Source organism: Podarcis cretensis, assembly GCF_951804945.1.
Source record: "Podarcis cretensis genome assembly, chromosome: 3".
In the NCBI taxonomy this organism is placed as follows: domain Eukaryota; kingdom Metazoa; phylum Chordata; class Lepidosauria; order Squamata; family Lacertidae; genus Podarcis; species Podarcis cretensis.
This window is the reverse complement of record NC_137172.1, coordinates 53,484,288-53,500,427: the sequence shown is the minus strand read 5'-3', so window position 1 is coordinate 53,500,427 and position 16,140 is coordinate 53,484,288. Positions and strand designations below refer to the sequence as shown.

The 16,140-nt window shown below is 42.8% G+C and overlaps 1 protein-coding gene across 1 annotated transcript in view; it reads left to right on the top strand.

Annotated features, from left to right (window-relative positions):
* Positions 1-16,140, top strand: part of LOC307213777 (uncharacterized protein) — a 93,386-nt gene that overhangs the window by 19,825 nt on the left and 57,421 nt on the right. The window contains exon 3 of the mRNA XM_079971957.1: positions 13,055-13,148. Coding sequence (XP_079828083.1) covers positions 13,055-13,148 — 94 coding nt within the window. The remainder of the gene's footprint in view (positions 1-13,054; positions 13,149-16,140) is intronic.

The following is a 16,140-nucleotide window of genomic DNA, read 5'->3' as shown; positions in this document are numbered from 1 at the left end:
GAAAAGCACTGCCCTTGTGGGATAGTGGGATTAGTTAGACTTCACAAGTGAAACTGAAATTGGCTTTGACTGAAATTTGTAATGTGAAGGCCTCAATGGACATGGAAATTTCTACCCCTCATGATGAATACACATACATGGCACACATAGCATGAGAGAAGGCCAAATGGTACACTGATTCCTCGTGTAACCACCCAAGGCCTGTTGGTCTGTAATATAAAGGAGAGAGGTTTTGATTCCTTAAACTGTGAACAGGGAAGAGCAGTGTATAGCTACAGAACCCAACCTGCTTCAGAATCCTTCATTTTTCAATTTGAGTTAGATTCTTGAGTGTCCCTACAGTGGTTCTAATGGATGCTAGGTGAAGACAAAGAGGGTTTCCTGGCTCTTGAGATATTCTATAGACCTGGTGGCAATGTGGTGCATGTGGATGCTATGGCACTCTTGAGGTCTTTCCCTGACACCCATGAAGCCTCTGAGCCTCTACCTCACTCCCCCCTTGGTCATGAGGTAGTGAGGATGGTTACTTAAAACATTCCTAGAGTGGAAGTTGGAAGAGTCTTTCTCTCTTTCTGACCCCTCTCTCTGAGTGGGCTGATCTGGGGGAAGGGGAATATAAATGACCAGAGGGTGTGATGTTCATAGTACCTATGAAAAACACACTCCAAATTCCCCATCTTGCAATTTGAACGTGTTATTTCAGGTGCTACCTTCTGGAACCACAGAAAACAAATTTACTCCATTTTTGCGGCATCCCTTCAGATGGCTATTGCTCTGCATCTTGGTGGTCTTTTCTCCTTTAAGCTAAACATCCACAGCTCTTTTCTAGAGAGACAGAAAGAAGCAGTTGATGCAAAACAAATGGTATATACGCAGTGCATATGCCAGCCACTTGCTTTTCTTTGAATAACGACATTTTCACAGAAGCCCAGGATTTTACTCAAGTGGGAAGCAAACTCAGCCTCTTGGCTGCTTTTGGGATTAATGAAGTGCTCTTATACCATTCTGGACTGCCATGTCCTATGGAGGCACATTGCTATAGAATGTCTCAAGGGCCAGCAAACCCTCTTTGCCTTCCAGAGATTACTGGAATGAATGAAGTAGCTAAGCAAAAATGGGTTGGATTATAACACATGCTTGGGCCTCCAATCAGTGAGAACCTGCCTGAGGTGCAGAATGCAACACTATCTCACTTTGTCACAGAAAGAGTTAAAAAGATATCCCTGTAGTCATAAAAATAAATAAAATCGGAGCTGACATTTAAGCCCAAGTGACAGATTTTCTCTCCAGCTCCCACACAGACAAGTGCCATAACCTATCATATTAAGCTGGCAGTGAGAAAGAACAGTAACAAAAGAAAGCAATATCGTTTTACTGAATTTGTTATGTCTACATTGTGCTGATCTACTGTGCTTGCACTCTCTTCAGACGTCATGTACGGATGGGCTTGGTTCCTGGGAGCCTTTATGTGACACGAAGCATTTTGTCCAAACCAGCTCTCTCCTCCAGTTTCCTTTGCAGATGGATAGTCCGAAGTGAATATGCACAAGAATCTTACTTAACAACTACATGATAAATTCCTTAGGTTGCATGCACTGCATCTTTCTCTTTCATCCCTTTTATGGCAATGCAGAGTGTTTAGTTTTCTTTGGATCCACCCACTTCTCTGTATCTTGCAGCCACCCATGAACACGACTGGAGGTTAGGCTGGAATTTCAGTTTAAGTAATGCTTTAATTACAGGATCAGTTCAAATTTTAATTGAGAATAATTTTGCAGAAAAATAGTAAGTTCTGTTTGAAATGTTCCTTTTTTTTAAGGGCACAATCCAGCCAATTGCACCCCATTGTTTTTAACAGGAGCGTTAAGCAAGTGCTTAAATTGTCTCTGTTGAAATCAATAGTTGAAAGCTATTCACTTTCGCTGGCTTGTGCCCATTGATTTTATGCAACAGTTTGAGCTAATCCTGTAATTTGTATATCAAAAAATGTGAAAATTCTGAAACATTTTCATTCTTACATGTCTAGCTTGGCATAAATACTGGTTTGAGTCAAAAGGCTGATGTCAACACATTCCTAAGTTTTGAAAAAATCAGTCGTCTTATTTGGCAGATTTTGTTGCTACTCTGTGCTGAGCAGCAACTCCCTCCCTAGCCTTGTAGCACTAGAAGACCTTGTGAAGCACCCTGAGATCCTCAGATGAAGGGAACAACAGCAACAATGCCTTTCTGATTCTAGGACTTGTCTCCATGTCCAGGCACTGCAGATCTAATGGATCTGGGAAGGATCAGGGTGAATATTGAATCTGCTGAAGGAGGGACAATGCGGCAGAGTGTGGACTGAAGCCAACATCTTGCCACATGGATACCATCAAAGTAGTTTCCTCAGCAATCATATCTATAGGATATATCCACGTTGTTCATATATTTCAGGCTGCATTGTTACCATATATAGAAAAGGGGTACATTTTTCTCTGGCCATACTGAGCAGCAGAATGAAGCAACCTGCTTCAGGCACCACCATGGAGAGGGAAGTAGGTGAAAGCACAAACTGGTGTCTGAATGGTATTGCAATTTTTTTTTGAAGTTTTGTCCCAGGGGAAGGGGCTCACAATTTGGGCTCCATTGCAGCTAGCAGCAGCTCTGTCTTTAGCATGTGCACCACTGGGGTGCAAAGATCCTCCCAGTGCCCCCAAATTTAGTTTAGCTCCCAAATTAACTTTTATTATGCTTATGTCAGACACCACGATTACGCTTTATCTCTTGTTTATGAAAGAAGGGAGGAAAAAGAAAAAAAAAATTATTTGCTCATTTATTTACAATACACTTATACTTAAGTGTGCACCACCACTACACTTCAACTTATAAGTATTGTTTAGGCACCTACTTAGGAGAAAGACCAGTCGTGTCAAAGGTGCCACTGACCCCACTGCCGCACAGCAGCTCAATACAATACGTAACATAATATTTTGATGTAAGAGTTAATTTCAATGACAAGTACTGTTGTTGAGTCTATCAAGCACCACTGCTGGCACAGCGCGTCTTTGATAAACGAGTGCACAAAGTTGAAAGTTCTTTAGTGAAACAGTAGGTATACATTTTGGTAATACCTAGGTATATATTATTTCATAACAGGTAGATAGTTAAGAGCTTAGGTGGCTTCAGCAACAGGCGTCTGGTGCCCCCCAGAATTTGGTGCCCGGGTGCCCCGCACCCCTCGCACGCCTGGGTAAAGATGGCCCTGGGTAGAAGAATGCCTTTTGCTGACACTCTTTCCGTGGATCTGCAACAATACAGATACAGCCTAGCTACAGTTGCTTTGCTATAATGTGTTTGGCGCTACTGTGGCAGGAAATGGGGCCAAATTGGACTCCCCCCCCCCTGAGTCATGCACCTTCCAGAGGCACAGCCTGCACCAGCCCTGCTCTGCATCCTCCTTGGCTGTTTTTCCTTGGCTGGAATGGAGAAGTGGGCTCTGGGAATAAATGTGGCCACGATGGTGCTAAAGGCTACAGAGGATTATCTCTCAATGCAGCGACAGAGCCATCCGCAAAGGGCTGGTTTGGTGCGTGTTTTTAAGCGGTTATTGCACGGTTTGTGGTTGTCTGTTTCCACCTCTAGCAAAGTGAATATATGTGGCAAGGGCTGCTTAAATTATTCATGAAAAGCTTTGCAATCTTGAATCCTTTAATTCTTTCATGTCTGTAGTACAAAAGGAAATGCCAATGTTCCCTGCTTATAGATTTTGTAAAATAAAATCCCCCAGCAAAGCTTGGCAGGTGAAACAAAAATTAATTGTAAAGCATCAGTTACTATATCGTTCACCGAAATTAACAGTCCTGCCGCCGAAGCAAACCCATAGATTAGCTTCTCTGATCTCTTGAGCTTGGCAAGTTGCCTTCTAGGCTCTTTCTCAATGCTCTGGAGGTTGGAAGCCAAGTATGAAAGGGGATGCCTTGATGTCAGTGAAACAGCCCAACGCTCTTGCTCCAGGCAATGATGAGGAGTTAAGATAGCAGGCCGAAGGATGAGGCAAGCACTATACCCACAGGATGGATTCTGTTTGCATTGTCAGTTCCTTGTTTTGGCCAGTGGATTTCCATTAAAAACGGCATTTGCTTTTTCTTTTTTTAAATGCCATCCCCCTGTGTTGTCCTTCCTTCAAAATTGTCAAGCGCTCTCTTCAAAAGCTCCATGTGTGTTGCCCACAGTCAGTAGAAGCTGATCTTTTAGGGCAAATGGGGGATTGCCCCACCAACCTCATTCTGATCTCAGTCAGCCTTCTCCTTTGTAAAGCACAGTTTAAGGCTGCAGTCTTAAATACATCCATCCAGGAGGAAGGTCCCTTGAACTCAGTGCAGCTCATTCTGAGTAGGATTGCATGGCACAATGGCTATATGCACATTTAGCTGAGGATAAGGCCCACTGAAGCCAACCAGACTCATGTCTGAGTAAGTATGCCCAGGCAAGGGGTTGGAGTTGGTGAGGCCTAGTCACTTTCCTGCAAGTTGAAGCAAAACTCCTTCCTGATATTAGCTCTTCTCCCCTTCCTGAGCTGTGGGGCTCACCATGATCTCATTCAGCAACCCCTGAAGAAGCCTTAAATAAAGCAAATCACACCAGAGACGCCCTCTCAGTCACCACTGCCATGTATGTGTGCATGTGCAGGATCATATAGTTGTAGAGCTGGAAGGGACCCAAAGGGTCATTGAGTAAAACCCCCTGCAGGGGAGGAATCACAGCAAAAGAACCAGGTCTTATATTTGTTGTATTTTAATTTTCTCTGATTGTCCATTGCCTTGGAGACCCATGGTCAGACATAATGGCAGCATATAAACATTGCAAATAAAAAAGAAATACATTAGGAATCTGTTGAACATGCTGCTTTTGCTCTCTTTAACATGTTCCTAATTTTGATTATCTGCCCTGAGCCTTTGAGGAAAAGATGGGTTAAAATATCCAAGTCAAATCCACCCTCTTGGGTTTTATTGTAGTGCTGCGTATATTTCCTTCCTTCCTTCCTTCCTTCCTTCCTTCCTTCCTTCCTTCCTTCCTTCCCTTTTTAAAGAACTTACTTTTTAAACATTTGGCCCAGATGTAAAAGAATAATAATAATACAACCCCCTCCGTGCATAAAGAATACATAACTTTGACATCCCTCCAGTTTGGAATACCACTGCCAGGCCTGGAGATGTGTTTCTGCTCCATGAATTATTGCGTGTTTGAGGCTGGAATGGCCTATGTGTGTGTTCCCTCTGCCAAGGCACAAACACACATTTTTATCAAATTTGTCAGGTTAAACTCCTGTTCGCAGCTAAAAGGCACCCGCAGCTGCAGTGCATTTGTGAGGATGAATGAGCCGGGAAGGAAAAAGGCTTTTGCTGTGTGGCTGCTATTTTAATGTGCAATTGAGCCCCTGAGATGCTCTGTTCTAGTTCAGTAGTTCTAAGAGGAGCAGTTCCCTAGGGGTCTTCAGTACCCAGATTAATTGAAATAACTCCAAGGGTTTTTCTTAATTCCTGATCCCTCCCCTGTGTTCTCTCTCTGTCTTGTTTTCGCACTCCGAAAACTGAATTTTATTTTCAATGGATAGGATGAAAAACACAATTCAAACTGAGTTAGCGTGAAGCTGAGAGGGCCACTCTGTTCTCCAAAACAAAATGCTCCGGCGGGTACAGAGAGGCCAAGCATATTTGGGACATTCATGAATGAAACCTGAATACAAACCACGCTGGAAAGTGGAAACTATTCCCCCCCTCCTTTTGACCTTCTCAGTTGGTTTGGAACTCCTTTGATCGTAATCCAATGCAGACATTTTTGGCCATGTGAGAACACGGCTTGGGATTTGTCAAGCTTGTGAGCATGTGCTGGAGCAGTTCTAATCTGTGTATATATTGTTGTTCCACCCTATGGATAATAATACACAAAGGAACCTCTTCTATAAATACCGCCAAACACAGTGGCAGGGATTAGTTTTCTCCATTCAACTCAACCTTTGGCTGAAACCCAAGCAGCACATCTCACTGCCCAGCTTCTTTGCGCTGGTCTCTGAAATACTTTTGCACACTTTTGCTGTTTTCTTGGTTGTGGTGGAAGCACCTTGGGATAGATGGACTAGAAGGTGATTGAGGCACAGGAAAAGGGTGGTTGCACAAATAAATCTAGTGTTTTGATTCTGTTGCCGCACCAGCTTCTGTGTGTCCTAATGGGGTGAGAGTGCTCTATAGAGAACAATAGGGAGAAACTGATAGACCATGCCTATCCTTAAGAATGACTATTCTCATCAAGGCAAGGAGGAACTACTCAGTGTTAGCGAGGTCACTTAAATAACACAGATGGAGCCCAAAGAGGTCTTGAAAACACTTAACAGACAAACTGAACAAAAACAATGTATAATTTTAGAAGAACTGAGAGGCTTTCTCTTTCGTAGATCTTAGATCAGGCCTTGTACATAGCATGAGGACATTTGACCAACCATACAAAAGAAGATTCCCTCAGAACTACACAGCCATTCAGAAGACATGCTACCTCAGTGAAGGTCATGCCACTATTCCTGGTTGCTAAGCAACAACTCCACCCATCCCCCTCTTTAGATGACTTTAACACTAAATGACTTTAAGTTGCACACTGAATGATTCCTGCTGCTGCACTTCCAGCACTCCATACCTCCTAGGTTGGGGGGGGGTATTGCAATGTTCTTAATACCAGTGCTATTAGATAGGACACCTGTTCAGGTCATAGTAACTGTGTCCTCCTAGGGCAGGCATCCCCAAACTCGGCCCTCTAGATGTTTTGGGACTACAACTCCCATCATGTCTAGCTGATAGGACCAGTGGTCAGGGATGGTGGGAATTGTAGTCCCCAAACATCTGGAGGGCTGAGTTTGGGGATGCCTGTCCTTGGGTATGCCAGATCATGGAGGATAGAGGGTAAGTGCCATCTTCAGCCACTGAGCCCTTCAACGTCATTAAAGCTTTGAAGAATGAGAAAAATGGTCTTCCATTGGAACCACTTGCATGAGAAAAGTGCCAACATAATCCAGTCCACATAATATGGCAGATCTACATGTTACAGAGATGACTGAAAGGAGCAGAGAGAAGGATTTCAGGCATAACAGATGCTTCTGGAAAGGAGAAACTAGGACTGGAAGCAGCTGATGGGGATGGGAAGCACAACATCTTGAAGAGGAGATGGGGAGACACCAGCACTTTAAAAGGGGATTGGCCTTGAGAATCATTAGCTGGGTTCAAAGAATCTGGTGCAGAAAGGTACAAAGGGGGATTTAAGAAGCTGTGTGATATTCTTTGCCTTGATAGATGTTGCAAACCCCTTTACTCTCCAATCGTCTCTGCCCACACAAACACTTTTGTGACTTGCTAGAATTTGTTAAAGTACAAAGTTTAGTACAGAGCACTCTAACACAAATCATCTTAATGAAGTGGAGGGGAGCCAATTTAACCTTTACATTTGGGTTTAATAATCTGAATGAATTAATGTGACAATATTCACTTTTAAAGTCATTTTTGAGATTAAAACGCACTGCTAATTTTGGCTCAAACAGATTGATTCTGGAACACTGTAGTATATTGGATTTCGACCTTGAAGGGATCTCAAAGGAGAAAAAATGTTTTAATTTGTCCCCCACCTAGGTAAGCTAGAAGTACTATCAGAGTTCTAGCCAGGCCAAACGGTTTGAGGAGGGTGGGAAGCAGGGCCAGTGAGGTGTGTTGCCAGGGGAGAGGGGAGTGGCTTGAGGAAAATCACATGGACCAGATAGAGAGCCCTAGAAGGTTTCTTACACCTGCTCAAAGAGCTACTCCACACCCTCTCTCAGCAACAGCTACCCGTCAGATTACTTGATTGCTTCCCTCTCTGGTCCATCTGTCTCCAGCCTTCTTTCCTGCCGGAGTACCACCTGCCTGCTACCTGTTTGCCTTCTTTAGTACATGCGAATCTTTGGACCTGAGCTCCTGACATGCCGTGACAACTAGCTATTCTATGTTGTTTCCATGGTTAAGCATTTGCATACAGGACTGACTTAATTGTGGTTCTATCATTTATCACGACTCTGTTTACTCCCTGTTTCCTTTCATTATCCTTCTATGTACGGTTTGGATGAAAACATCTGTAAAAAATCAGGACTGATCTACCCGTTTGAACACACACATGTTGGGTTGGGCCAGGTTAAGCGTACATGCTCTGTTTCCCAAAGCAACGATTCTTGGCGTTGTTAAATTCCTTTCTGAGGATTTGTGTTGACAAAAATGTTGGGTGGGGAAAAGGGAAAACAAAGTTGTTAGGACTGGAAAGCTTGTGCAATGCAGCACAAGGTGAGTCCCATGCTCAGGGTCATTAGGAAAGGGATTGAAAATAAAACTGCCCTAGTGCTTCTTCACACAGCGCATAGTTAAATAATGAAATTTGCTCATACAAGAAGCAGTAATGGCCACCAGCTTGTAATACTTTTAAAAGAGGATTAGACAGATTCATGGAGGATGTGGCTAATGACGGAAAATAAGGTAAAGGACCCCTGGACGGTTAAGTCCACTCAAAGGCGACGATGGGGTTGCAGCACTCATCTTGCTTTCAGGGCGAAGGAGCTGGCGTTTGTCCGCAGACAGCTTTCCAGGTCATGTGGCCAGCATGATTAAACCGCTTCTGCCACAACAGAACACCTTGACAGAAGCCAGAGCACATGAAAATGCTGTTTACCTTTCCGCCACAGCAATACCTATTTAACTATTTGCAGTGGTATGCTTTTGAACTGCTAGATTGGCAGGAGCTGGGACAGAGCAAAGGGAGCTCACCCCGTCACGGGGATTCAAACTGCTGACCTTCCGATCAGCAGCCCAAGAGGCTCAGTGGTTTAGACCACAGTGCCACCCTCATCCCTAACAATGGCAAATAGCTGTGCTCTATTCACCATGTTGGAGGCAGTATACCTCTGAATATTCCTGTATTCCCAGTATTCCTGGGAACTGCAGGAGGGGGGAGTGCTGATACACTCATGTCTATCTTGCAGGCTTCCCATAGGCTTCCCATAGTCGGTCACTGTGAGAACAGGATGCTAGACTAGATGAGCCTTTTCTCGATTCAGCAGGGTTTTTCTTATTTTCTTCTTCTGATTTTGATAATTTATGACTTTTTAATCTGATTTTTCATTTTAAAAGGCTACTGATAGAAAAGAATGCTTTTTTAAAAAGAAGTCTCTTTTCATGGAAGATACACAGGAGTGGATTGACTGTACTGTACAATGTGCGGAGCTCCTTTCGAAGCATAGAATCTTCACATGCAGGACAAGTCCGTAACTCACCAAAGGTTTGAGACCCATTGGGTACCCTTCACCTGGCATAGTCCGCCAGTCAAGGCCATTTCCCGGGGTGTGGCTGCTCTCGCATGCTGACCAAGGAGTCACAGGTGAGAGCTCAGTGCAGGGTGGGGACTGAAGGTGGGCAAACTACCCCAGAAGGAGCACAACATGCCCCCCACCAGAGGTACTATCCTTCCCCTAACATTGCATGCAATCAATTATAATTATGACATAGGTAATTTCAAAGGGACAAACCTTTATGCATAAGTTATACTTTGTGACAGGAAATAGCTGGTTTCGGCATTGAAACGTGCGTGAAGGGGGCGAGAAGGGATTAGCAAGTCTGTCAACACAACATGAAGAAATTTAGGAAGGACCAAAGTTCATCTGGTCCTACCTCCTGTCCAAATGCAAAACCAAATCCCCTGTCAAAAATCCCCATCATCCTCCCTTGAATAAATGCAACAGCCTTTTTGAGGGACAAACTCTCCATTCGCTTTTCTTTCAGTTAGTCCCACCCTTTACAAAGTTGTTAGTCCCACCCTTTACAAAGGCTTGAGATTTACGGCATGTAATGCCTTGAAAGAAAATATTATGAAAATGATATACAGGTGGTACATGACCCCAGTCAAGCGTGCAAAGATATACCATGTGTCTGATAATAAATGTTGGAAGTGTAAAGAAGCTGAAGGAACATTCTTTCACCTCTGGTGGACTTGCCCTAGAGTGAAGGTTTTCTGGGAAATGATGTACAATGAACTGAAAAAGGTATTTAAGTATACCTTCCCTAAGAAACCAGAGGCCTTTCTCTTGGGCATTGCTGGCCAGAGCGTGCAAAAGAAGGATCGAACCTTTTTTATGTACGCTACAACAGCAGCAAGGATACTCATCACTAAAAGCTGGAAAACTCAAGAATTACCCACACTGGAAGAATTGCAGATGCAACTGATAGACTATATGGAACTGGCGGAGATGACGGGCAGAATCCGAGACCTGGGAGAAGAATTGGTAGAGGAAGACTGGAAGAAATTCAAGGACTACCTACAAAAATATTGTAAATTGTATGATTGTTAAGAAAGATGTAAGATTAGCAAAAACATGGCTTCAACAAACTAGTTATAAAGAATATAAATTTAAATTCAATTGGAAGATGAAAAGATAAATTTGGGATAATTAATATTTTATGATTAAGCTTCAATGAGAGTATGTTAAACCCCAAAATTTGAGACATTAAATATTGGAAAATTATATTATATGAATTAAATCAAGTTAATAATTTGCTGGTAAAATTTATGTTTAGAAAGCAGGAACAAGAGATGTGAGGAAGTCCAAAGTTGAGAATGAAATGTGGATAATGGAAAATATTATGTTATTATGTATGTTTTTTATTGGTTATATAAAATTTAATAAATATTATTATAAAAATAAATAAATACAAAGTTGCTATTTCAAGTCTGAAGCTGGTAGGCAAAGTGGGCTGTGTGCTTTCCTGCACACTTTTCACAGTCCAGCTGGGAGTGCTCTTTGGATTTCCTTCCTTTGCAGATTTTTCCTGCTTTCTTTCCCTTTCTTTGAGGCCAGGGGCAGGGGAGCTGTTTCCCCACACAGACACTGCATCTCTTTCATTTATTTTGGCTCCTGCGTCACGGTGAGCCTTGACAGATGCTCATCTGCTGAATGTGTTTGCTAGGAAATAGCAAAAGGGACTGATTAAAAGTAACAAGTTACTGACGTTTGCTACTGAAGGGGATACTGACAGAACACTGATATTACAGAAATGCAGAAATACATTCAGAAGGAGAGATCAGTTTTGGAATTGGGATAGGAGGAAATAGTGCTAGTTCCAAGACCCCCTAATTGTCATTTGCTACAGGGCCGGAATGGAATCTAAAGCAGTCGTAGATGTTGATTTTGCATGAGAACTGAGATGCAACAGCATGCTGTGTTTGAACTGCTCGCCTGTTCTGTGTTGGGGGGCTGTGTGTGCCACAAATGTGGCCCAGGAATCAGATTCCTGAGAAATATTTGGAGCGTATGGAGTGAGGAAGAAGGATGCAGCTGTGTAAACTCAAGATCCCACCTCTATACAAAGTAAACAAGCAAATTCTCAACCCTGCTCAGACCCTGAAATCTTCAGATATGTTCCAAAGTGTCAGATTCCTAAACTACTGGTCACAAGGCTGTTGTAGGGAGTTCATGAGCCCCAGATTCTAAGAAGGAAATATAAGCAGCAGCTGAAGATGGGATGAAGATCATGAAACTTTTCCCCACCCTTCAGACCCTATTTAAGAAGGGGCTGCTCAGTTAACACAAGAAGAACCCTCCAGAGGCTCATCTAGTCTAACATGCTGTTCTCAGTGGTCAACCCAATGACAATGTGAAGCCCACAAACATGACCCGTGTGCATCAGCACTCTCCCCAGCTGCTGGTATTCAGCGGCATATTGCCTCCATCAGTATGGGTACACCATAGCCTTATCTTTCATGAATCTGTCTAATCCTAGCAGGGGAGATACCATGCTCATGATGGTGGTTTTCTCAGGTGGTTGTTCTCTGCAATTCCCCCAAAATGCATAGTTTGCATAGTCCTCTTTTAAAGCTAGCCATGCCAGTGGCCATCTCTACCTGTTTCCTGGCAAGATTATGGGGATGACGTACAAAGGTGGTTAGTAAATTCACTCTAATCTAACAGAGTGCCATGGACAGCACGAGGGTATATATTATTCCAAATGAGAATCTTCACGCAATGATCTACATGCATGTTCATATTCTTGAAAAGTGTTCCCTTTTAATAACTTTTCACTTTCCTCCTTACCTTAAAAGAACAGGAAAAATACAGTGTGTATTTAGCCAAGGATGACTGAAATAGTGAGCCTGCTATAGAGCTATATTCATCCTTTTTTGGCCAGACACATGTCCTTACCCAGACAATTGAACTTAGAAGCAACCACTTCTTCCTGTTTCCAGCAGAAGATGACTCTGCTAACTTGTCCCATGTGACAATCATGATGTCTCTCACTTGCTCATCTAAGGCTGTGTTCCAAGTTACAAAAAACAAAACAAACTCATGCAGATTGGCTTCTCCTCCTTTTTAAAGTGCCAAATGAATATTAAACTGGATGAATATGTCAAGCAACTGACTGTTGTTGTCTTTAAAGCAGAAAGCCTTTCTGAAGCAGGGTGAGAGGAAGCTAAGAGAGAGGAAATCAGCAGCATGAACTAGCATGCATTTGTGTCATTAGATGGATAAAAGCAGGAAGAAGCAGGAAAAAATATCTGCACTAAGTATGTCTATACACACTCATATATATAGAGAGAGGGGGGATCTATTATGTGTTCCTATCTCATGTTCAAAAGTGAATTACATGAAGTATTATTTATTCTATTTTCATTTATATGCTATGGTTTATTATTTCACTGAAACTTGTGAGAAGTCCCCACCTTCAGGCCATAAAGTGGGCCCTTTAAGATACTCTGGTGCTCCAAAAGGCAAGGGCGGGGGGAGTCTAGAAGAGATGGATTAAGTAGAAACTTAGAAGGCCTCAGTGCACTTCCATCCCTTGTCAGAGCAAGCTGTTCACTATGAGGCTTCCTTGACACTTCGACAACTGGCCTGCCTTGCACTGTGGATGGTTCTATGGGGATAGAATGAAGCATCTTCTGTAGAAAGGATGAACAATTGCTGTTCCTCATTTTAAACACCGTTCAGAAACTTTTCGTTAAGTCAGTATTTCCATTTTCTCTCCAGATTTATCTTGGAGACCCTTGCTCACTCCTGAATCCGTTCCAGTTTGTCAACATTCTGTTTCAAATATGGTGCCCAGAAGTAAACACAGTACAAGGTTTGTTTTTGAGAAGGAAGAGGGGGGAAAGCAGACACAAAACACAACCTGATATATATCTGAACTCCTTATGTTTTTATTGGGATTTTCTTGGGGTGAACCCTATTAGATGCATCACTAGTCTAGAAATTTGCCTTTGCCAATAAGACCATCTGTTCTATTCACGGAGCTTGAAATCTCTGGAGTGTTTCTCACAGCCTCATAAACGAACAGCCCTTTTTACGGTCACAGTATTCTGCGTCAACTCTGTGAACAATGGGAGAGTACCCAGGAGGTCCCTGCAGGAAGCAGAACTTCCCTTGTATAATTAACTGGGTGGGAGGCTGGGGAATGCAGATAGTACATGAGACACATCAGACAAACTGCTGAAACAATAAACAAACAAATGAGCAAGTCCCATTTCCTCTTCAGGAACTGTTGTTCCCATTGCTTCCTTATTCCAGAGCCTCCAATTGCATCCCCCCCCAAAAAAAAATCCTCCTTTGCTTACAGCAAGTGTTTTAACCCCTCATGGGCACTGCCTTTGAATAAACTGGCCCAGCCTAAATTTAGCCACAAGGTTCAGCTTTTCCAGCAGGCAGAGGTGAAGTTTGGCACATTTGAAAGTCACATTTTTTCACTGCTTATTGCTGTATTAAAATAACGGAGTTCACAAGCATAGAGGGACATGAGGCTAGATACTCTGAGGTGCTTATGCAAGGCAGAACTATTCATCTGCCAGCCCTCACCCCATCAAACAACACAGTCCAGACTTCAGTTTGTCACAGGTAGGGAACAGGTGCAAACATGAAAAATTGCCTGCAAAGTCCAAAGGAATCAAGAAAGAGTTACTACAAGTGGAAGGTAGCCCCTACTAGCCAACCTGTTTTAGCTATGAAATTATTTTCCTGTCTCATTGAAGGCAATCAGTCTGAACCTAAGGATGAACAAAATATCACTAAGTGAGGTGCCTCCCTTTACTTTCCTTACAAATTCTCAGAACATAAGATGAGTGCTGGTTTTGACTTATGAAGCCTTAAACAGCTCAGGACTGCAGTATCTCAAGGACTGCCTCTTCCCATATGAACCTACCCAGACCCTGAGATCATCTTCTGAGGCCCTTCTTCATGTGCCTCCTCCTCAAGAGGCGCGGAGGGTGGCAACATGAGAATGGGCCTTCTCTGCAGTGGTTCCCCGTCTATGGAATGCTCTCCCCAGGGAAGTTTGCCTGGTGCCTTCATTATACACCTTTAGGCACCAGGCAAAAACATTCCTTTTTAACCAGGCCTTTGGTTGATCTGATTTACATCCTATGCAATTTTAAAATGTGCTTTTGGGGGGGGGGGCTATTGGGTTGTTGTTTTTATTTTTATTATATATTTTGTGGTTTTATATCTTGATTTTATACTGTGAACCGCCATGAGACCCCCTGAGTATAGGGTGGTATATAAATAAAATAAAATAAAATAAAATAAAATAAAATAAAATAAAATAAAATAAAATAAAATAAAATAAAATAATCCATTTCGTTCAGCATTCTGGCCAGTGGCTTCCCAGAAGTCTGTGGGAAGCCTGCAAGATGGACATGAGTCCAACAGCACTCTCCCCACCTGTGATTCCAAGATACCAATACTCAGATAGTCATTGTGGTTAGTAGCCATGGGGAGGGGGTTGGACTGGAGAAGGGGTGTGGGCTGGCATTTGACCCCTGGATGCCAATGGTGAATGCAGTCCTCTGACCAAAGAAGATTAGCCCCACCCCTAGGCTGTTTCTCCACTTACAATCTACCTGCACAATCATATCAACTCAAACATTACTAAACACAATAAGCTCCCTGTGGCCTCCTTGCAAAGGAAACCACACCTCAGAAAGCACAGCACCCCTGGAATCTCTCCGTGCTCAGAGAAGTGGAATGATTGCAAATGGCATACAGCCTTTCATTAAGTAGGAAGAGAAACATGTGTGAAAATTGGTGTGGGGCTAATCCATCTGCCCACCGAGAGCCCTGCCGGCCTGGGCACTTACCTTGTCATGGCTGACCTCGCAGGGGAAGAATTGAAGCCAGCTGTGGCCAATTTGAAACACCTTGGCAGACCGATTTAAAAGGATGCTGCTGCTGCTGCTGCTGAATCAATCCTCTTAGTTGTATGATTTGTGAGGTTCTGGCACTCAGTTCTGTTTGCTGCCTTTTTGTTTTTGAAGCAATGGTGGGTGTAGTAGTTGGTCTGAGTAGCTGGGTGTTTATAGCTGAGGGGGGAGATCCAGATGAGCTGGAATATTGATGAGGTAAAGTTGTTGGTGCGTTTCTTCTCCGAATAGAGGTTTTGAGGGCTGCATGTGCTCTGGGGCTGAGGTTCCCCATAGCTGTTGTAGCAGCAAAGCACTGGAATGATCTGTGTGGGTTGTGTTACGTGAAACAAGCATTACAATGGTTGCTCCAGCTGATGGCTTATTTGTTATTACTTTAAATACACTCTGTTGGCATTAAGCACAGCAAGAACTCTAGTAAAATTGGAATGGTGACATTTAAAAATGAAGGCTCTCAAATAGGCTTTTAATCTCTTTCTAATAAGAAAGTTATCTGCTAAACACCAAGTTTAACAGTCATGTAATAAGTCCGTATCTATAATATGGCTAATCATGGGTGGGATATGCCTTAATGCTTGGTGTTTAATTAACCTATAAAGCACTTCCTCTTCTTTTTTTGCTCCATCTAAATTACTCTTGTAGCTCTACAACTATTTAAAGTCTCTGAAAGTGTTCTTAGTTAAATATTTTTGCCAACGGTCTGCATTACGCTGCTGGAGAAAGAGGGGGAAAGATTCCTGGATATTTTTGAGGAGAGGTTTAATAGGTATGGGCAGATCTTGAACAGGACTGTCTTCTCTTGGGGAAGGATTCCCCAAAATTCAGAAATGGCCACTACCAATTCTGAAAGAAATCTTCTCCATAAAAATGCCAGTTTGCAAATATACACACAATCCAAGTTAAAAATCTATTTAACCCCTACCA